Source organism: Chelon labrosus (genome assembly GCF_963514085.1).
Source record: "Chelon labrosus genome assembly, chromosome: 4".
In the NCBI taxonomy this organism is placed as follows: Eukaryota; Metazoa; Chordata; class Actinopteri; order Mugiliformes; family Mugilidae; genus Chelon; species Chelon labrosus.
The window spans coordinates 31,979,725-32,002,797 of record NC_140340.1 but is presented as its reverse complement, the minus strand read 5'-3'; the positions used below and the strand labels follow the sequence as shown (position 1 = coordinate 32,002,797).

At 41.3% G+C, this 23,073-nt stretch overlaps 1 protein-coding gene across 2 annotated transcripts; it reads right to left on the bottom strand.

Annotated features, from left to right (window-relative positions):
* Window positions 1-492: 492 nt before the first annotated feature.
* On the bottom strand, window positions 493-21,423 carry nampt2 (nicotinamide phosphoribosyltransferase 2). 2 transcript variants are annotated; one of them, XM_084543782.1, is made up of 11 exons: window positions 21,032-21,423; window positions 15,901-16,036; window positions 9,410-9,513; window positions 9,191-9,319; window positions 7,339-7,497; window positions 7,113-7,243; window positions 6,775-7,000; window positions 6,180-6,299; window positions 3,949-4,089; window positions 3,176-3,301; window positions 493-2,895 (listed from the first exon to the last, which is right to left on the bottom strand). In XM_084543782.1, the coding sequence occupies exons 1-11, from the start codon at window positions 21,077-21,079 to the stop codon at window positions 2,734-2,736; spliced, it is 1,482 nt and encodes a 493-aa protein (XP_084399908.1). In that variant the 5' UTR covers window positions 21,080-21,423; the 3' UTR covers window positions 493-2,733. The 2 variants fall into 2 exon arrangements, with proteins under 2 accessions (XP_084399908.1, XP_084399909.1); XM_084543783.1 differs by lacking the exon at window positions 21,032-21,423 and having other exon boundaries at window positions 15,642-16,399.
* Between the last annotated feature and the right edge of the window lie 1,650 nt (window positions 21,424-23,073).

Genomic DNA, 23,073 nt, shown 5'->3' with positions numbered 1-23,073 from the left:
GAAGGCTCTGATGGCAGGTGACGGACACGACACCTGAAGGTCTTCCTTTAGCTCAGAGTGCAGCCTCATCTCTGTGGAATCCCTCACACCCACTGAGCTGAAGGGCAACCGCATTTTGGAAAGCACTGTTTTCACCCATCCTGCCATCTCCTCTTCGAGCAGTTCCTGCATCAAGGAACTGAGCATCTCGACTGCCAGTGTTGTTGACGAGACTGAAAAGAAACGGTTGGTTCCTCCGAAGACATACGGTTGAATGATGTGGAAACACTTAAGGTTTCTTTGATGTTATTCAGTACTTCAAAGCCTTAACTCAGACTGCCCAAGCTTTGTTTGGTTTTGTCCCCCTCTTGTGGCTAAAAACAGAACACTCGCGATATTCTGTTGGTCTCAGCATGGAGCTCTTATCCATCAGGTCCACACACCTGAGGGACACACACCAAATGTCAAATTTTCAAGTTTTCAAGTGAAGACAAGTAAAATAACCCTCTCTCTCTCTGGTGTTGTTTGAAGCACTGTTTTCAGTTGAGTAAGACAACTTGAGCAAATATAAAATGTTTTTAATTTCACAAAACCAAATTAGAAAGATGCAGATCAGATAACAAACAAACAGTATATATATATATCTTTGAACATATATGTGTACAGAGCAGTCACTAACAGGCTCTGACCTGCAGTCTGAAATTTAACAGATTTCTGCAGAATATGTCGCTGAATCTAAAAGGAAGAAAGAAAGATGGAACACCATGAAAAAAAAAAGTAAGATGAAACGACACTTCAGAGAAACTGGTCCTCAACAGACAAACAAAGCAGCTTTGGCATAATTTAATCAATGCATATCGGTATGGCAAAGGGTTAAGTCATTTCTCAACAGGAGCAATCCACCTTGAACCAAGAGCTAAAGGCTAATTAGTCCCACAAAAATGACTACATTGATTACAGCAGGTAAAGACATGATTCACACACTCTATAATGGTTATTTTAGCAGTCCACAATGACATTACATTTAGAATTTGAACAAACAAAAGACGAGGTAATTAAAAAACAATACTGCATCCAAGTGAAAAGGATGCAAAGGAAGACCACTGAAAACCAAGCACTTTTGAAATGAAACTCAGCTGGAGTTTCCTTCCTCCTGATTAGAGTACTATTCATCAAATGCATTTAATCAGAATCCAAAACCTGAATGAAAACCCAAACTTGAAAGCACTCCATGACGCTGTGATTAAACTTTATGCATTTAGATGTGAGAACTTGGTCATCACATCTCCACATTACATTTTCTGTCAATATTATCCAAGAGATTACGCCAAATTATACGGAAGTACTACGCCGCACACTTAAATCTGAAGACTGAGGATGCATACGTTCTGCATGAACAGATGAGAGCAGTTCAGTGGGCCTTTACTGCATGTTGTTACAGCACCGCTGTTTCAATTGAAACCAAACTTAGGTCAAAAAGTCAGGAAAGCCAAATTGGCTCTTCCTGCAATAAGAACACAGAACTCTATATGTCTCTAAAGGTGTTGACAGACCCACTGAAGCAGTTCAGGATATCAGATCAAGCCAGAACATCAGGTATAGTTCTAATTATCTACAATGATGCTATTCTCCAAGAGAAACAAAAACCTGTACTGTCATATCTCAACACCAATGGTGGCAGCTTTAGTGTTTATACGTAAATAATGTGTCTTTACACCCATCCATCGCTGCTGATAGAACAGTTCAAAGACACCATTTGCATACATGTCCAGAAATCGAACAAACATCTCAGCCTCTCGAAAAACACCGCTTCACTTCACTTTCCAGCTTTCTTGACATGTCGGCCTTTGAAGGAAATTTCAGCTGACAATAAAAAGAAGTGCTAAATATCAAGTAGTAATAAAAGGAATAGTTATATTGGATTGTATAAAATATTAAAACCAAACAATAATTTATGGAGCAATCGAAGGATAGAAAAAGCCAACTTCTTATTATAAAAATGATTTCAGCTTTATGTGTTCCTTTATGTGTTAATGTGTTCACATTGCTGCTGTTTCAGTGTTTTTAATTGTTTATTGGTCAGGGCAAGCAAACCGTGGCAGAGCAGATTTGAGCATTATTTCAGTAGTTGTAAGCGTTGTGGCGTCTTTTATTCAGTACACAACATATGAAGTGTGTGTTTGTTGGAGGCTGAGTGGATAGATTAAACAATGAATGTGCTAAAGGAACAAAAAAAAAAAAACCTGTTGTAGACTCTATGTGACTTGTGAAGTAGGCAGACACTGACCTGAAATGAAACTTTATGAATCAAGGACTCTTTTTTTTTGTCTGAAATGCTGCTTCAAAGAATTTGAATTCATATATATATATATATATATTTCTATACCAAATTAAGAAAAAATAAAATAAAATAATAAATGAACTAGCTTGTGTGACCCTGAGCTTGTGTACTGGTCATGGTTTGACAGGACAGTGTAACTGTTTTCACAAGGCTGCAGACAGCAGCAGTCCTGCAACATCACTGTTATCGGCTGAGTGTCAAAGAAGCTGATCTACCTCAAAGCAATGATACCACGAGCTTCTCTAATCAAGGTGGTAGTGGTGTGTTAGTACTTGGTGGTAATTTAAACAGTGTTTCACACCCCTTCAACTTACTGAGTTTACACTCTTGATAGGTGACTTTCAAAAACACTGCGGTCATTCCAGCACACCCTGTTAAACACTGTATCCTATTCAGGGAGAGGTGGTATGGCTCTAATGAATCCCATTCATGATGTGATTGTGCAGCTGCTCGTGTTCGTGGTTGTGCAGAGTGGGGTGCAGCTCCTCATCTCGCAGTCGGGCATTCTTCCTGATCTCCTCCAGAGAGTAGTCCTGTATCAGGCTGCCATTCTCAAAAACAGTCACCAATAGATCCTGAAGAGTTCAGAGCACAGAGGTTACCTGGTGTGCACCGACAAATTCAAGCTGTGTCCAATTTATGGCAAAATTTGGGAGCGATCAAATTGAATTTTAGCTGGCATGCAAGGGAAATTCTGTTTGTGTGTTTTACTGAAGCATGGTCACTCATTGGTACTAATAAAAAGCTTGACCAGAATAGAAAAAGGTTCTAAATATTAAAGGACAAACAAATAATAAAATTTGTAGTTCATCAATTAAAAATTTATGTCAATTAAACTAAAATGATGTAACTAACCTCCTCAGGCTTGCCGGCTCCTCTCTCCACTGTCTCTAAGAATCCATCAGAGTTTCTTCTCAGTGATAATCGACCCCTCTTCGAACCCTTGGATGGGTCGGTCACTGGCTGCTTGTACACATCCATCTAGAAAAATGCATGAAACTAGTTTTATCAGCTATAAAAAATCCGACTTGTTTGAAAATTTGACTGAAAAAATTTAAAGTTAATACAATCACTAAGTTAAAGAAGGCTTTAACTGCATTACAGAACTGTGTTAGTACTTGGCTACAATACAAAATGGCTGCCGCTCTAAGTCTCAGTCTCAAATCCAATCAAGTCTGTAAAACTGCACAGTGTTGGGTAACTGCATCTATTATTTCATATTTTACAACTGTATTGAAAGAACAAAGTTGGTAGCTGTGTGAGAACTAATGGGTAAGTCGTTTTTCCAAGTATCTCTTAAGACAATACTGCCATGCCCATATGTACACTATAACAGTTTTTGTTTGCTGAAATAATTTCTCCTGTTTATACTGGGAAATATGAGATCCCTTCCTAACGTACTCCTGTAGTATGAGATTTTTGTTCTGAAGTGCATTTATTTTGCACAATTACAGAAATCAAACTGCCATTCTGTTCAGCGTCACTTCCACCTGCTGTTTTGCTGACAGACAGTCCGTAATTGTCAAAAACCTAATCATTAGGTCAGCCGTGTATTTGTTTAAACCTGTCTGGTAGGCAAGTAAAGTAATGTCACCGGATTCAAACAGAGCCAGAATCCTTCCACTTACCCCCTTGCCATTGGCCTCCACATAGCTACACTTGAAGGCACAGTTAAGTGTATCTCTGTTGAGTTTCTGAAGCAAAGAACTGCCACATCCAAAGAAAACATTCTCAGCGCTCCAGCCTTCATCACTCAGCTTTAGGAGAATCTACACAACACAGAGAAAGGAAGGCATCAGACTCGGGATGGGCGATATGGACTAAAAATTTTATCCCGATAATTTCTGGTATTTATCACGGTAACGATAAAAATGACGATAAATAAACACCAATTCAGCCTAATCTTTTTGACTATAATGCATCGGCAAGTTTTGTCTGAGTCTGAGGCTTTGGATGAAGTCGACGCTGCTTCTGCATCCTTGCGCATTTTCTGGCCTTCTTCATGTTCTGGTTTGTGCTTGTGTTTGAGGTGGTGGAACAAATCAGTGGTGAAACCTTACATGTTGTAATTTGCTGCTCCACATCAGACTTTTTAACCCCTTCATGCCTAGTGTTGCGAATTTGCGATGCAGTTTCCGTTCAGACTGCAGCCGAAATAACGCATGTAATACTCCAATGTCAGTTTGTGCACATTCAAAAAATTCCTAGGAACCTTTTGCAAGCACTAGTTCCTCGTAGGACCGGCCGGAGTGGTAAGCAAAAATACAAATATTTAATTTCTTTATATAATTGAAAAATCAATTCAGGCGTTAAGGGGTTAAAACCAAACCAGTTCCAGATAATGGAGGTGGAGCCTCGTTTAGGAACGAGCTCCTCGCTGCCCGGCGTATCTGCTCCGTCTTCCGCTCAATTGTCAATTTGTCAATATTCCATACGTGTTGGGCTGCGAGTGCGTCGCGCACATATATACGTCATCTATGGGAATTTATCGTTTTTATCGCGGGATGACATATTCTTACCGTGGGGAATGTTTTTGAGGATATATCGTAAACCATGAAATATCGCACATCCCTACATCAGACACATTAAAACAAACATCATCGTGTTTTGGATTTAGTTTAGAATAATACACTGTGTTTTTCAGTCAGTTCAAGGTTAAGAGCGACAACAGAATAAATACACAGATCAGCCACAACATTAAAACCACTGACAGGAGAAGTGAATAACATTGACCATCTTGTGACATCAGTGTTCTGCTGGGAAACCTTTAGACCTGGCATTCATTGGTGTGGATGTTACTTAGACATGTAGCACCCACTTAGATCAGACCAGGCACCCCCACCCCATAGCAATGACACTCCTTGATGGCACCAACCAGCCATCCCCATCAAGATGCAGCCTGACACAGACACACAAAAATGCATGCATGGCAGCATATTCTATCAGCAGATCTCACTAATGGATCTCTACTGCTGCTCCAGAACCAAGAACAGTGCTGTGTGCTTCATGACTTTGACACACATGTTAAGTTATTATTTACTGATCTCCACCCTGATGTTAGTTAGACCTGCACAAAAGTCAGATTATAACTCCAACCTTGGAAGCTTCCACAAGCACAGAAATCTCAGGTAATAAAGGTAAATAAAGACCTCAGTGTTTGATAAAATACGTAACTTAACCACTACACAGCTCCTATTACACCAACATGACCGCACCAATAATTAACAGAATTACACTTGTGTACACATATTAAATACTTTCATTTGTAAATTCCTACTTAGATTTATTTATTTTTTAGCTAGTTAACAGGAACAAGGACAGAATAATTTAAAATGCTTTAATGTGACTCAAGACTCACACTACCAAAGGAATGTAGACACAAGTGGACCCAGACAACCTCTGTGGATCAGGCTTCTAGTACATCCCACAGATACTTGATCAGATTGGGATCTAGTGAATTTGGAGGCCAGGTCAACACCTTGTGCTGTTCTTCATGTTTTTTTGAGTTGTTCCTAAACCGTTTGTGTGTGTCTGTGTCAGGCTGCATCCTGCTGGGGATGGCTGCTGCCATCAAGGAGTGTCATTGCTATGGGGTGGGGGTGCCTGGTCTGGTCTAGGTGGGTGCTACATGTCTAAGTAACATCCACACCAATGAATGCCAGGTCCAGAAGTTTCCCAGCAGAACACTGAATTGTCACAAGATGGTTTAAATGTTATTTACTTCTCCTGTCAGTGGTTTTAATGTTGTGGCTGATCGGTGTAATGTAAACTGATCCGTACGAAAGTTGATATTGTTAAAACACCAATCCTTATTAGATGTAAACTGCAGAATTTAACTAGCAATACGACTGTTTCTTACCTCATCTACTGAGCTGAGATCAATGCCATCTCCTTGGATGATTCGCAGGTAAGAAGGCAGCACCTTGTATCCCATAGAATTCATAGAACAGCCAAAACACTCCTCCAAAATTTTAATGACCTGCAATTGACATTTCAGTTATTTTCTAGATTTTGTTAAGTTAGATACATAGAATCTTACATCTGAACACACAGACGAACAACGGAAAAATATAACGTAATTGCCAGCCAAGAGGATTACACTAGAATTATGTAGCCACTAACCAGTTAAGTTACATTTTATTAAATGTCTGTCTGATCTCATAATATATAATATTATATTCAAGAAATTTGTTTTTGCAGAATATATACAGTAAACTATATACTGTATACATTAAAATGTTAAGTTGACCATTTGGATGTAAAACACCTTGATTTCATAATTTTATCATATTGGGACGTATGGAGGTAAAAATGGACAACCCAAAAACGTAACGACTTCGGTCACGACTGTTGCCAGCTTGGAGGCATAATAATAGCAATGAAGATAACACAAGAACTAGATGATACCAAAATGAAAGCAGAAATCACAGTACTAATCCAGCTCCGTTACTTACCTCAATAAGAGTCTCTGCTGGGTCTCCAGAATCTGGCCGGATGACCAGACAGGAATCCTGGCTGCGCTCCATCACTCGTTCCTTCAGCTTTTCTCCCCAGATGTGTTTACAGGCGTTAAAGATGTCATAGCTGTCACTGACCACTGACACCGGCCCTGAGGTGAACTGGTCTAGGAGACGCTCGAATGCCTCCTTCTCCCTGCTCCTCCCCCAGGAGATGATGGTGCTGGATAACAAGACGTGATGATGAGTAGTGAACGCCATGCGGTGCTGGAGGTGGCTCTAATACTTGAAGACACGTTTTAATTTCAGATTTATCCAGAGAGACACACACCCACCTGTGCTCAGCTGCTGGAATGGAGAAGCCAGCCATTGGGCAGCCATAATATCGTTGAGCCATTAGCAGCCCAGCTACTGTGTCTGTACTGCAGAAATTAACTAGGTGAGCTGCTCCACCTAATGCTGCAGACTGGACATAGAGATAAAAATGATCAATCACTCATGTTGCTACCACTAATCGTAAACCACTGTATACCATCTACAAAAGAGAAAAGTCTTCCTGACCTCCTGCGAGGAGACTCCTCTGTAGCCAAAGTCATGCAGTTTCAGGTCCAGGCCTTCTAGATTCCCTGAGGTAGCGTTGAGATGTTTGGCCAGAATCTTCTTAAACTCCCTGGATATGGTGGCTACTGTGATAGGATACCACATCTGGACCAACATGGTCTAAAGCCAACAAGGAGAGGGTATTTAAAACAGAAAAAAAGGTTGGTACATCAATAAATAGACAGAGAGAGTAATCTCTACTTGAAGAGAAAGACAAAGGAAACAGAGCAGCAATATTGATATTAAGTAGGGATGTCCCAATGAAGCTTTTACCAATCTTTTGATATTGGTGGCCGATTCGAGTCCCGAAATGATCTTAAATAAACTCATAAATAAACCTTCAATAAAATCTACCCTTAAGATTCATTAAGGCTTTCTTATCTTCATTGTATTCACCGAGATGACATGTGCAACTGTAAACCTGTGTTCTCTACTCCAGAAATTGGCTGGTCATCCAACGTGATACACCCTGTAACCCTGTCTGTATTATTTTTCATCTTGACGATGTCTCAAGGAAACGTTTGACTTTTTTAAATGCACCATTCAGTGTTTGTTGTTGTTGTCTTGGTGCAACCTTTGCCTGAGTGGACTCCAATTATTGTTTTGTAATTTTGTTTGGAGGTGGCCTACTACTAGTGGCTCCTACTACCACCTCCCCAAAAATCCACAATGCACAATTTGCTGCAACTTCGACACTAGCCAACAGCCAATTTTGATGCTACAGAGATGTGTTTTTTTTTTTTTGCAAACCTCAAACAAAGCATGTACAAAAGATCAGGCCTGTTTGAAGCTTGATCCAGAACCAATCATTTTAAAAATGCCTGGATCGGCTCTGCTTTGTCATACTTTGTCATTTACAGTTTATTTATAAGACGCCTAAGATCGGAAATTGAGTTTGCTGTGAAAAAATCTGAAATTTTACTTTTAGGACAGCACTTCTGAAGAATAATTCAAATACAAGACTAACTTTTGTGTCAGTAAATTGTCGAGCACTTTATTTTACTGACAGTCCTTATTGTTCTTTGCCCTTTAATTTAATAAGTACAAACATACTGTTTCCTCCGATCTCAAAAAAATCAGAGAACCATATTCTTTCCAAACAAACAGTTCCAGGAATTTTGTTACCAGAAAAATTCAACTGGGTGTTAAAGAGTAGCTTTCCCATATTCATGTTTATGTTTTTACTGCATCTAAAGAACTAGGAAAATTATATCAGTGATAAATTGAAACACACACCCACAAGAAGGCTTCATTCTGTTGATCTTATAATCCTATGTGACCGGCATTTTAGTTTACATAATGACTGAATGCAAAATAAACTGGGACTAAAAACTGTGCCAATTTGTAAATACAATGCCACATATTGTACCAGTCTCTTTAAACTCTCTTTAACCATTTTGTCACCAGCAACTATTCTACAAGAATTCAGTTTTGTTCTTTCTAGTTTAAGGTTTTGTGGGGAATTCAAATACCTTTTCTCAGTGGCCCGAATTGTTGTGGACAAATAACTGGGTTGGATTATCTCTGAGTATCACTGGCTTGTGGGATGCTTCCCATAAACCCTAGTTCCTACCAATGGTGGTCCAAGAAGGGACGAAACGTGAACCACTAGTGTTAAAGGATTTTTCTGAAACAACTTGGACCTGCAGGTGCTCCAAACTGCAACTTAAAGACAAATAATCTTCTGCTAAAATCTTGCAGCCAGATATCACAGAACACCTTCAGTAGTCAAATAATATTTTCATTGGTGTATGTTGTCTGACTAATCTGTTAATTTAAACCTTTCATCATTTAAAATCATTTCTGAGTTTACCTCAATGTAGTTTGTAAGCCAGAAGAAATTGGGATCTGTGTTTTCCACAGTGAAGAGCACGTTGCCTCTGGGTATGATCTTGCCCTCGGGAACAGCTTTGATTCGGATAGGAAGGCGACCATCGTGTTTCTGACACAATAAAAAGCAAATTTTATTCGTTCAGATATATGATGACAAGTCCTTCTGCCTCAGATAAACTAGAGAAGAACAGCTGTATACCTCGAGGACTTTCCTCCAGCCCTCTTCGTCAAACACAGCCTGTTTGAAGTGCATCTGGTAGAAGAGCTTGGCTTCCTGAATCTTTTCCTCTGTAACAACTTGGCCTGCAGAGAAGACACATGAAAATTCAGTCACATTCAGAGATACACACATCTGACCTAGTATCCAGAAAACTATCAGTAGTCTTGTCGCCAAAAAACTGTACAATTGAAGTTAATCTGCTTTTTCCCAAGGGTATTGGTTTGACCAAACTCACGCTTTTGTTGTATGAATCTTACTGTCAAATTACAGTGTGCTACTATCAACCATTCTCATTGAAAGAGGACGCATTTGCTCCTTTGTCAAATATAGGCAGTCACCACGGGCCCCACCTGCAGAGGGCGCCGCTGCAAGTCCTCAAACATACAATCAATTAAAAACTTGTCAGCTGAAAGATAATCACCCATGCAGTAATTCTCCAATAGGAGGCTCCTACCTATTTGCTTAGTTAAATCCAGGTGGAGACTTTTTTTTTTTTTGTCCAGGCAGTGTATTTGACTCCACTCCAGTGAGTGGCGTCTCCAATTCGCTTTCTGTGAAGTTTTTCTTTTTTCCCGTCTTACTCATTCTTATGTTTTAATAATAATAATAATAATCAATTTTATTTGTATTGCACTTTACATTTAAAGCAATCTCAAAGTGCTACAGGGCAAACAGTTTAAAAATAATGTAAGTTAAATAATCCAGGGTCAAAAATTTAAAATTAAGGTTAAAAAATAAAAATAGAAGAAAGAAAAAAATACAATTTAGTTGTAGGCTTTTTTTAAAAAGATAGGTTTTTAAGTCCTTTTTAAAAGTATCTGTAGTCTGTGGGGCCCTCAGGTGGTCAGGGAGGGCGTTCCACAGCCTGGGGGCAGCAGAAGCAAAGGCCCTATCACCCATGCTGCAGAGCTTGGTTCTGGGGGTTTGAAGGCTGTTTGAGGTTGCAGACCGGGAGCATGAGGAAGTGTGGGGGGTAAGGAGTTCCTGCAGGTAAAGGGGGGCATGTCCATGAATGCACTGGTGAGTGAGGAGGGAGACCTTGTACTCAATCCTGAGTGGGACAGGGAGCCAGTGAAGGGATTTCAGAATGGGGGTGATGTGGTCATGCTTGCGTACCCTCATCAGGATCCTGGCAGCGCTGTTCTGAATGTACTGGAGTCTCTGGATGCTCTTGCCAGAGATCCCAATGAGGAGTGCATTACAGTAGTCCAGCCTGGAGGAGACAAAGGCATGGACGAGCTTCTCTGCATCTGCTAGGGTGAGTGTTGGACGGAGTTTGGCGATGTTCTTGAGGTGGTAAAAAGCTGTCTTACAGAGGTGTTTGATGTGGGTGTCAAAGGTGAGTTGTGGGTCCATTTTAACACCCAAGTTGGTGACAGATGTGGAGAGGGAGATGGTTTGGCCAGAGAAAGTGATATTGGTGATGGTAGAAGAGCGGAGCAGATGTGGTGTGCCAACCAGGATGGCCTCCGTTTTGGAACTGTTTAGCTGAAGAAAACTGAACCTCATCCACGCCTCTATCTCCTCCAGGCAGGTGGTCAATGTGGAAGTTGGTAGGGGAGCAGAAGAAGTGGGGGTTGTCCTGAGGTAGAGCTGCGTGTCGTCCGCATAGCAGTGAAATGTTATGCCATGTCTGCTAATAATATTGCCAAGGGGAAGCATGTAGAGAGAAAAGAGGGTGGGGCCCAGCACAGAGCCCTGAGGAACACCGCAGGTGACGTTGTGGGTGTGTGACTTAGAACCTTTGATAGGAATGGAAGATTGGAAATGGGCCTGCAGTTGGAGAGAACTTCTGGATTTAGGGTGGGTTTTTTCAGTAGAGGTCTGATGACCGCAGTTTTTAATGCAGATGGGATATGGCCGGCCAGGAGGGAGTAGTTAATGATCTTGGTGATGAATGGAGAGATGGCAGAGATATTTGCCTTCAGCATGGCTGAAGGGAAAGGGTCAAGGGCACAGGTGGACGGCTTCATTTTTTTCATGATGTCCTCTACTTCCTCCTGTGTGGCATCAGAGAAAGTGCAGAGCGGCTGGACAATCTCAAGCGGTGGTTCAGCAGTTGGGAGGGGCAGGACCGCAGTGGTGGAGAGGTGAGAGCGGATGGTGTTAACTTTTTGTTTAAAGAAAGTGATGTGCATGTTGCACCTCTCTTCGGTGGTCTCAGAGTGGGAGGGTGAGGGGGGTTTAAGAAGGTGATTTATTGTTGAAAAAAGTTGTTTGGAGTCACCGGGGCTGTTGTTGATGATGTTGGAATAGAACCTGGAACGTGCATCCCTCAGAGCTTCTGCATACGCCCTCCTATGTTCCCTGTATGCCTGTTTGTGGACAGTCAATCCAGAGGCCTTGAGCCGTCGCTCAAGGACACGCCCAGCCGCCTTCATCTTTCGCAGCTCGCAGGTGTACCAGGGTGCTGAGCGCGAGAATGAGACTGTCCTGGATGTTAAGGGGGCGTGGAGGTCCAGGAGATTACTCAGGGACTGGTTGTAGAAGTCCACAGAGTCATCAACAGAAAGGAAGTCAGTAGAGCCAGAGGAGAGAAGTTGAAGGTCCAGGGTCAGGGCATCCGCATTAATGTTTTTCATTTTTCTGAAATGGATCTGTCGCTTTGGTTTGGTGTGGGTGGGGGGGAAAGGCAGCTCCATTGACACGACTTTGTGATCTGAAACCCCAAGATCGTAGACCTGTAGGTTGCTGATGGGGGCGGAGTTAGAGATGACCAGTTCAAGTGTGTGTCCCCTGCAATGTGTGGGGACATCAACATGTTGTTGTAGGTTGATGGAGTCTAGCAATTGAAGAAAATCAGCAGCTGGACGACATGAGGGGGTGTCGACATGAATGTTTACATCACCCAGGATTATGGTATTGGCAGAGGTAGCACAGAGTGTTGTGAGGAGATCAGACATTTCTGGGATGAAGGCAGAATTTGGTTTTGGGGGTCGATAGATAAGGAGAACAGTCATGGGAAAGGGGGGCTTACATTTAAATGCAAGACATTCACAGGAAGATGTTGTAGGCAGCGAGATGGGGGATAACTCCAAGTCCTGTCGGTAAATGACAGCTAGGCCACCACCGCGGCCAGTGCTGCGAGCTGCCTCCAAATAACTGTAGCCGGGGGGACAGGCTTCATTTAGGGCAGAGTAAACCTCGGGTTGGTGCCAGGTTTCTGTCAGACACATGAAGTCAAGTCCTTTCTCCCTGATGTGTTCTTCAATCAGTGTGGATTTATTGTTGATAGATTGAGTGTTAAAAAGTTCGAATTTGACCAGTGACTGTGGGGTGAATCTCTGTACAGAGCGCAAAACATTAAAATCCACTCCACGCATCTGGCAGGGATTTGCCTCCCCACCGGAGTCCACAGTGTGGTATGCAGAGTTGCAAACAGGAGTGGACCGTCCAGGAGAGCCGCACCGAGACTGCAGAGTCGGGATGGCATCCTCCGTCGCTCGATGATAGATGGTGAGAGAGCGACGCGACCCTCTATGCATATAGCGCTTCCTCCGAAGGATCCCCGCAGCCTGGCAAATGTGGAGCACATCTTCATCGATGGAAGTGATGGCATGCTGTCGGAGTTGTTCGGCGGTGTAGACAAATCTGCCCATGTAACGTTAACATTACAAGACAAACACTGTGGAAAATGGAAGCACGAACACAACACAAAGCCTCGATCTCCCTGGAAGGTAGTCAACCGACTGACCTAGCAGCTGGTCAAAAAACAAACTCGCCGACAGGATGGAAAGAGAGACACTGTGTAGCCAAAAGTCCAAAAACCACCAGCTCAGTAACAGTGGAGCGCAGCGCACTTATCAGCTGTGAGTAACGTCAGCCTTCAACTCAGTCCAGGCCAGTAAACTTAGTCCTCCAAAAAAATAAAACCCACGATGGGGTAAAGTGCAAGAAAATTACAGCAATGTCAGGATAAAAAATTTAATTTAAATTCCGAAAAAAAAAATGAAAAACCCAAACAAAAACAAGCCAGACGGAGCGGCGTCAGTCTCGCCAGCGTCCCCGTCTCCAGATGAAAAACTCAGTAACAGTATGGAAAAACGAAATAAACAATTGAAATAAAAAGGCTATATATAACTGTGCAGCTAAACTAAACGAAAGTACAAGAATTATGGAAGAATAATCAGGAATAAAATAGTAAATATAAATAATCCGAACAAAAACATGTCAGACGGAGCGGCTTGAGCAGCCAGCGTCCCCGTTGCTTCTGATCATGCAGAGAGAGGAATCAGAGGTGCAGGGTCAATTTAAATATAATTTGAATATTTAAAAGGTGGCATGGATAGGGGGTACAACAAGTGCGCTCAATTCCACATTGATTGGGATGTACAAAGGAAATGTGCTTCTGGATCTGAGCGTGCACCACGTTTGAGTAGGAAATCCACAAAGTCTTTGTACATGAGGCCCCAGGTCTTTATCATGAACACCACACGCATTCTCAAAAAAGCCCAGCAGCGTCTCTTTTTTTTCTGAAGAATAAATTTCCTCCACCACTTCTGAAAAACCTTTACCGTTGCACCATGGAGAGTGTGCTAACCTACGAATGTACGGTATGGTACGCTAGCTGGACCGCAGCAGAGAAAAAACAGCTGCAGTGGGTCATCAAGGCGGCCGATTGTAGGCTCCCCACTTCCACATCTGGACAAGATCTACTGGAGCCGTCTCCTTCGAAGGGCCACAAAGATCCGCAGGGACCCCACTCACCCAGGACGCTCTCTGTTCAGCAGCCTCCCCTCTGGTAGACTCAGAGTCATGCGGGCCCACTCAGGCTGCTGATGGAATGTTAACCCCCCCTGACTAATGTGTTTTTACTCCTTCTCTTTGACCTCTGTCCTTGGGGTTATAGCCTGTGCTCAATGCTGCAGGGTTCTGATGATCCCCAGCCTGTGTTCCAATGATAGGAATCAAATAACAGACGTTGGTCTATGTATGTGGGTTTTCTATACACATCAATGTTGAGACTCCTGTCCTCCTCAACACGCACCGTTCTAGTCCAAACATAGTGTAGGGACTTTAAGAATATGAGGAGTTTTTGTTTGAGTTAATCAAGACTACATGTCCCAGAATCCTTTGTGTTACTGTTGTGTTTCCGTTTCCTGTTAAAGGAGCCAATGTATTTTAAGTCTCGAGGAGACTCACCTGTGGGTGATGAACGGTGTGTGCTGTAGTGAGGTGGAAAGGATTACTAATGTCGTGCTGAGTCATTTTGCTGACTAAAATACAATAACGTATTGCCGCAAGTGCTATTTTGCTGATTTTTTTTTTATTTCGGTGCAAGTTACCGTGTAGTCCTCTCTTATCCTGAAGTCAGGTGACACACATTCGCTTTGTTTGATTTAAAAAAGTAGAAAAGTGTTAAACGGACTTTCAGACGCTAACTCTTGGCTAGGATAGACAGTTCTAAGAAACAGCTGAAAAAGCCAAGCGTTTGCCGTCACTAAGGACGAAGAAGGATAAGAGGAGCCACTGTTGTTCGATAAGAATCGGAATTAGGACGAACTCGACGCAGCGTGCTGGGCCAGTCTGATTGCATGGGCAATTATCAGCATCGTCATCATCCTGTTTCATCATCTACCGGCTCATGGATTCTCGCAAATCGGGTGGTTCCGTGAGTAACTAAGACAATACATTGAACCAATCATTCCAACTATTCTGAAGGAATTTTTTTTTTTTTTTTTTGTATATGCACCATCGTATGGGCCACAACAGCAAAAAACCACAAGTGCTTGGTTGTTTTATTTTTTTATTTCTTATTTCCTTACCTTATATAGTTTTAGACATTTTCCCCTGGGGTTACTTCGTTGTTTGCCTTAACGGAATAGTTTGAGTTGAAGAAATTCCAAGTAGAAACCAGTGAATAAATTATTTTTGTTTATTTTTTGTGTTAATTTATATATTTACTAAGTTTACTTGAGTCTTATTTGCTGATTTGAGATTATGGTTTACTGATATATATATATTTTTTAAACCTGATGATGTGGGAGTTTAGCTAATTCACCATCAACAGCTAAACTCAGGATACTGTTCAGTAAATATTGTAACCTGCTAAATTTTAATCACCCCTTAGTTGGCGGCAGAGGGTTACAATAGCAAATTATCTCTACTGATTTCCCAAGTGATCTCAGTGTTGCTGTCCACTGAATATATGTGTTGTGTGAAAGCTTCCATCTTCTGTGTTTTAATTTTAAGACGGGTGTCATCCACATACCTGACCCAGTGGGAGGTGGCTCCTGTAAAAGAGCTCTCTACATCTTCCATATACAGACTGCTCACTATAGGTGACACTGGTAACCCCATCACACATCTGGTCTTTCCAGTAAAAACCCCAATTAAATTGGCAGTAGGCGGTAGTAAGGCAAGGGTCGAACGACACACAAACGAGGTTTGGGGTGAGTTTGGACTGTCGACCAAAGCACTGTCCTGTAGTAGTCTTTCTAGTCTTCTTCTTAGATAAGAAGACAGCATACCTGTGAGGTACTTCTTCAGCAGATACTGAAGACCGAAGAACACCACTTCACTGAACTGAGAGCCTTTCTTGCGCCTGCATTCAAAGTAGGAGTAGATTTTGCTGACGTTTGGCGGATACTGCTTGTAGTGTGTGATCTGAGTGACGAGAAACAAGCACAAATCATGCACATCCAGTTAGCTGGCACAACCCAATACAAAAACTGAGACTTCGTTAAACACATTACAGTACTGGTAAAATTATTTCATCACTTTCTAATCACATCAAACAGATTTGCATTGTGAAACATAACCAGATGGAGTACACTGATGTTAACCCCTTAAGCTTTTTATTATTAGTTTTTTTCATGTCAGCCTGAAAAAGCATACCTAAATTCAATCAATAATAGTGTCTGGAAGCCTGGCCAGAGGAAGGGCTTTAGCCTCTCGACCTATCACGGCCCAGCTAAGCCAGGTTGGTGGCATCAACAACAACAACAACAACAAAAAAGAACGGCGTGGAATGAAAGGAGAATATGAGTGCGATAGTGCGAGAGGAAATTGTAGATAAAAAAAGGAAAGGTCACGTCACCAGTTTGGCAATATTTTGGTTATTTTAAGTCTGACAAGAGTCAAACTGATGTTGTCTGCAAACTTGGTGGCGAGTGAGCATATTAACTGTCTCTTGTCTCTCTTGATTAGTAGTGTAAGAGTCGGTTAAGTTTCGTTTATCTGCCGGCCGAGTGAGTGGCTGCTGACTCTTGGTAAAGCCGATCCACGAGCAGTGGTTATGAGTCGGTTAAGTTTCTTTTCTCTGCGTATTGTGCGTAAGTGAGTGAGTGTCTGAGTGCCTTAGTTTGCTAGTGGTCAAGTCTGGTAGTACGTTTTGTTATGTCACTGTCATCAATTTAAATTAAATTGAATTAAAGTGACGGGTAAAAATAGGTTATGACGGGATTTTTATGACCCTGTCAGTTAAAATGACAGACAACGAAAAAGTCTGGCGCAACCTCTGATCTAGAGGTACACGGCAGCAGAGAGATACGACAAAACATCAAATCGATATAAAGGAATAACGGATGCAGTGGTGTATCATTTAGAAGGACATGCTCCTGTTCAGCTCAGTTGAGAAGTCTGGGTAGAATAGGTTAAAAAAACTAATCAATAATTATCGATATCGACTGATATGAAACACTTATATCGTGATACATTTTTCAGCCAGGTACGTACCGAACCGTGACTTGTGTGTGCCGTTACACCCCTAATCCATATCCATGATCATTACCACTTTCATATTATGCCATATGCGTCATATATTATTATACTATTACAGTACTATAACCACTATATTTATCACAAATCAGCAATGTTCTTTCTTTATCCTTTTAGTCTCTCTTTAATTAATTTATTTACACAACACAGCACACCCTTACACACACACACACACACAGATAAGCGTTGCTCTTGTTTGTGTTGATAAAAGTAAGTACATTATGAAGTTTAATAAGCAATTACAGCAGGCTGAAGGGATATGTAGAATTGCACAAGTGCTAAGAGTCAATACAGAGTCAATAGTGTCAATACAGATTTCTGCTACATAAAAAAGCTTAATTAAATCGGTCTAAAGTGAGAAAAACTGAAGACTAAAGACAACATGTACAATAGCTGCTAAATTTACTGTTGTTAGTTGCAGTTTGACTAAATGTAATAAGTCTGTCATGACAGTCATTCTTAGTTGTTATGTAGCACAACCTCAATGATCTATAGTAACAACGAGTCAGCCACCGGAAGAAATAGCTTCAAGAGGTATTTCTAGATACTGGTTTCACGTCACTAGTTTAATTATATTGCCACACCATCTGTTGCCAAGCTATGCCAACTGAAAGTAAAATATTGCAGAAATACCACAAGTCTCTCTAAACAAAGACAAAATAAGTTTTGGGAAAACTAATCACACAACAGAACTTATTACATACTGAGAAGACAGTTTAATTTAAGTATCATATAAATCTGTATCAGCTACTGGAAACGGCTGCTTAAGAACATCCTTTGTTTCTTTGTTCTATTGCAAGAACATATCTTGGAATGTTCTTTGGAATAACAGACGTATACGCTGACTGCTTACAAAAATCTGTCCATTTGTAATTTTCCACCTATACGTGCTGTATGGGGTGGCTGATTATCCGATGTGATATCTTATGCCGTAGCTCAATGTGCACCTCTTCAGAAATGTAAGAGCATCTTTTGGTGACACAGTCCACAAAAACTGTGACTGCTCTGCTTGGCAGCATCACATTTCCTGCTATAACCCAAACTGTAGCAAGACCCCGAAACATAACAGTGCTGAAGGATAAAAGACAAAACAAGCAGCAGCCTCACGCACACACCATCATGATTATGGTATTAGCATGCTGTTGAACAGATCTAGGAGTAGTTGCGTATTAAGAGCTGCACACAGCAAGGCACAATAAGTCTGCGTAAACTTTAGCTGTGAAAACTAAAGCTCAGTACTCCAACTGTGGTGCTGTGGGTTCTTACTGAATATAGAGATTAATTATTACACACGTTATGCAACTGAGAATTCCAGTAGAAAACGAAAGCATCCAGTCACATGCAGAACAAATGCTGAAGCATGTGGTCATGCAGGCAGACCAACGTCGGAATGATTACTGCTATGAGAACCCAATTATGCAAGAGCAGATATCGGGAGCTGAGGTTGTGGGATCAAAGTAAAAGTCAACTTACAAGGACACACAGAGGACTGAAAGTACATCTATCTGATCCGTATGGTATAAAATATTTATATGAAAAGCTGGCAAACTACAGAAAACTATGTATAAATAAGAGCAGCGAGGCACATGAGGGTTAAAATATATTTACATTATTAGCGCAAGGTAGCGTAAAACAGGCCAACAGTTGTAAACCTTTGTATGCTACTTGTGTGATTGAGGGTGCGCATGTATCGGGGAGCCCGCGTCCAATGTGATGCCGCTGGACGTGTCGTTGCCAACCTGAGCTGCATGTGGTCCACCAGTAAGAAATGACAGCAACCACCAGACCCAGAGAGCTTTTCAGGCTAAAAGGGATTAGATTTGTTTTATAACCAATTGTTCGAAACACCTCATGAGCATCAGTGCAATAGACGGTAGGCACTGACACTGGACAGTGACGCCATCTTTGGCCCAAGTATATTTGTGGAAGCTTTGAAGCATGGCTCAGAGGGGTGTTTAAATATTGTTCGGCTGTTAGCTGACAAACCATCAGCGCGTGATGCTATCTCGAGGCACCACCATTACTTAGGGGTACTCAGGTAGTTGGATTGACTACGAAGGTGGACATTTGTCATGTCTTTAGTCTTAATAGGGAATAGAGAAACAGATAAAGAAAAATGGACCGCCATCTACAAGATGAAAAAATAAATACAATTCTCCAAGGGGATCAAGACAGATTTATCTTATTCTAATAGTTGGCATCAAATGTTTTTTCCATGGTTAAAAAAACATGTCCTACTAAAAACAGGGCTGCCAGACATCACTGTATATGTTCTGTTTTTGACACTGAGCAGATAATATTAACTTTGTGTTGATTAGATTTTCCTAGTTAGAGTAACTAACCTTTTTTTTTCACGAAAATGTCACAGATAGTGGACTGACTGTAGCCCCTGGAGAGAACAGGCCAATGATGTTGGCCAACTAACTCAGCTGAACAACTTCGCAACTGATGTTACCTGCTTCACTATGTTGAACTACACAGTTACATGCCAGTCATTGTGAGAAGAACTGATCCTGCCGTGCAGTTATTCAGGACAAACTGCTTTTAGTTCAGGGGCCAAATACAGCCCAGTTTGATCTCAAGTGGTCAGACTGAACCCTCTGGTGGGTCGATTTTGTATACAGTATGTCTCAGAAACTGACACTCATGAAGCAAAGGCTTCTGTATTTCAAATTCTGTTTTGCTACTACAGCTGAAGCAGATAAGAAGTGCACAAGTCCTTCGCAATTTGTCAAATGTAATATTACATAGATAGCAAAGGTAAAGCTTGTTACGTGTTAGATGCCACTGCAGTGATGGTGACTTGTTTACTGCCAGAACTTCCCTGATTGTTCTGCTCCTTTCTCTAATGTCTGTGAATCAATAGAGGCCGTCAATGCAAAACTCTGAAAACCAGTAATTACTATTTCGTTTACGAAATAACCGTACTCGAAACTGAATTCTGTGAAGTGCTGTAAACCTAGGACAGAGTGGACTTTCAGTTTCATCGCAACGTATCCATATCAGTTTCTATTATGTGATTTTGATGAAAGTGGAGGAATCCGGTCGCCCGTGTTGCTGTTTAGGTTTTGCTTTCATTGAAACAAATAAAAAGGCCAGTTGTGAATCACCATCCAAACATTTGCCATTTTGGCTGGAGTGCAAACATTTAAGTGACATCTAATAGTGGCATCTGACATTTACCACTCGGAGCTGAGCAGTGCAACCTGTCCAAGCAGTGGAATGACTCACTGCTGGATTTAAGTTGCAACTGAAGTGAAATGAAACTGAAAACTAGACAAGCATTTAAGGGCTGGGTTTCCCAATAAACTGCACTGCAATGAGTTAAATATTAAAAGTACAAAGGTCTTACTACCATACTGGCTGCAATATCTGACAATACTATGTTTAAGAAAAGGAGGCCGTCTTATATTCAGAAACTGTTCTCCATATCAGTGTTTACATAAAGAGAGTACCAGCGCAAATGTCTGTTGTAATGTGCTGTTACTACCATGAAGGAATTAAATGCCTGACAATATTCCTTAAATCAACAATGATCATAAACACAAAAATACAGCATGCCTCCCCACTGTGTATGTGTCTACAACACTGAACTATCTAAGTGCACCCAGATCACTTAAGTATAACTACGTTGTCATTTAGATCCTTCAAACTAACAATAACAAATTAACAAAGGTCACTGGTATACCGTAATACCTGGTGTGAACCAACTGTCAGGTGTACAATGAAAACAAATAAATATCTCACCAACAGCTGGCGCCTTACTTTCTGCTTTTGTTGTAATCTATTACAGTTTAATTATTGCTCGCTGTATTCCAAAACAAACTGAATACATCCACATTTAACTGAGAATGGGAGGAAGAACGGAGTCCACTCACTCACCTTGTAAGAATCCGTCGCAAGCAAGAAATTAAAATCCTGCGCTGCCATTGTTGTTGTAGAATAATGAATTAACGTAAATGACACTTTTAGTCTATGTTCACCTCCGAACGAATTAACAAACCAAAGACCCAGAACCCGCACCGAGTAGCCGATGTTAGCCTGGTCGAGAAGACGCTGGAGAACAGGCAGCAGAGACAACGAGCCTTCAGCGTCGACTTGTACGGATTTGAACCCCGCCGTGTTTCTCCAGACAGCGCTACAGCAGTGGTGGAACAGCCACAGCAGTCATTTTGTTACTTGAGGGGGTTGTTGTAAAGGGGCGGGGTTTTCACGCGCATGTCGGGTCACAGCCTTCCGACTTGTTACGTCATGCTGCATTCAGGTACTTGAATAGAAAGTGCGAACACTTTACGGTGGTGATTAGGGGTCCACGCAACGATATTGCATGATTTTGTTGCGATTTTTATTTCTTCTTATAATTATTAATCTTATTCTGCGTAGCTAAAGTGTCTGCCCAGGACAAACTGCGAGGGCGAAAGGCATCAAACCTGGTAACTTGGTAGAAGTCCTAGCATTTCACTTCGCCAAGGTGTCAATACACATGCCTGCAGCTAGGCCAATTTTCGTTTCGGCTCATATCTCGAGAACCGTGTGCCCTAGAAACAAAATTCTTTCTCCCTCTGATTCCTTAGATAAGGGGTTTCCAAACTTTTCCATGCCAAGGCCCCCCAAACAGCAATAGCTTCTGGCCGAGGACCCCTTTGCAAACCTACAGACAATGCTACAAAGTAAAGAAACATCGACTTTTAGAATGTTTTTTCTTACTTTTATTTACTATTCAATAACTATTAAATTTGTTTAGCATAAGTGCTGCCTCATATTTTCTGATTTTAGTTGGCCTTAGGTTTCGTAGGTTTTCTTGCAGCAGTGTCCTCCACAGCAGGGCTGTTGGTCTGTTCCTTCAGTCTCTTTCTTGTCAAAAACCTGTCAATTTTGCACTAGCTACATGCTAGCTTGAGGGGCAAAGCAGCTTGATAAATGGCACAAACCGATGAGCATGGCAAATAACATTTCAATATATTGGAGTTATTATAATACTATTATATTATTTTATATTTTATTATATTATGAAAATGATTTAAAAAAAATATTCGAATATATTTTACAATAATGATTAAATAATTAGATTCTATTTTTTTATTTTTGCAATTTTTTTTTTAACCTTCCCTCCAATTATCTGAGGCCCCCCTAGCGCCCCCTGGGCGCCCCCAGATAGCACCGGTTCTAATAGACTAAGCCACGCCCATTTCCGCCTGCCATTTTTTTCCCGCCATTTTGAAAGAATTGCACCTCAACTGCAAATCAACTCCTCCTAGCCCGTTCATCCAGTTCTCAGCAAACTTTGCATGAATCATTTATGGACAAAGATGATGAAAAGTTCTCAAAAGAACTTTACCAGGGTTATTGATTACACAGTTAATGGCTAATTAATTTTTTTGGCATGCAACAGTATAACTTCAAAGCTAATATTTTGTGAAGTATACACCCAAACTTAATCAAACTTCAGATCATTGATGATAATATGATTCTGTACAAGCACCCTAACTTTTGTGACCCTTGGTCTCTAGAGGGCGCTACACAAGCAATATATCAATATTTCTGCAATAGCTAACTTCATGAAATTTTGCATTCACAGTCTATAACATTGTGTAGACGCCCATCAAGTTGCGTGACATTACGTCTACAGGGGGCGCTACAGGTGACACGGAAACATTTCATATGACTTTAAGGCATATAAGTTTTGGAGTATTAACCCAATCCTTATGAAACAGCCGTCACTGTAATATGCTTGCGTACAATCATGCCAAGTTTTGTGAAATTCGGGCTGTTGGGGGCGCTACAACCACTACATGTTTATATCTCACAAACCACTACAGTAAACTGCTTGAAACCTGTGGATGACTCATTCACTTGTCAGCCAAAGGATTCCTCCGCAGACACTTTCAGCCCGTGTCCAACCCGCTTATGCCTCTGCCTCCACT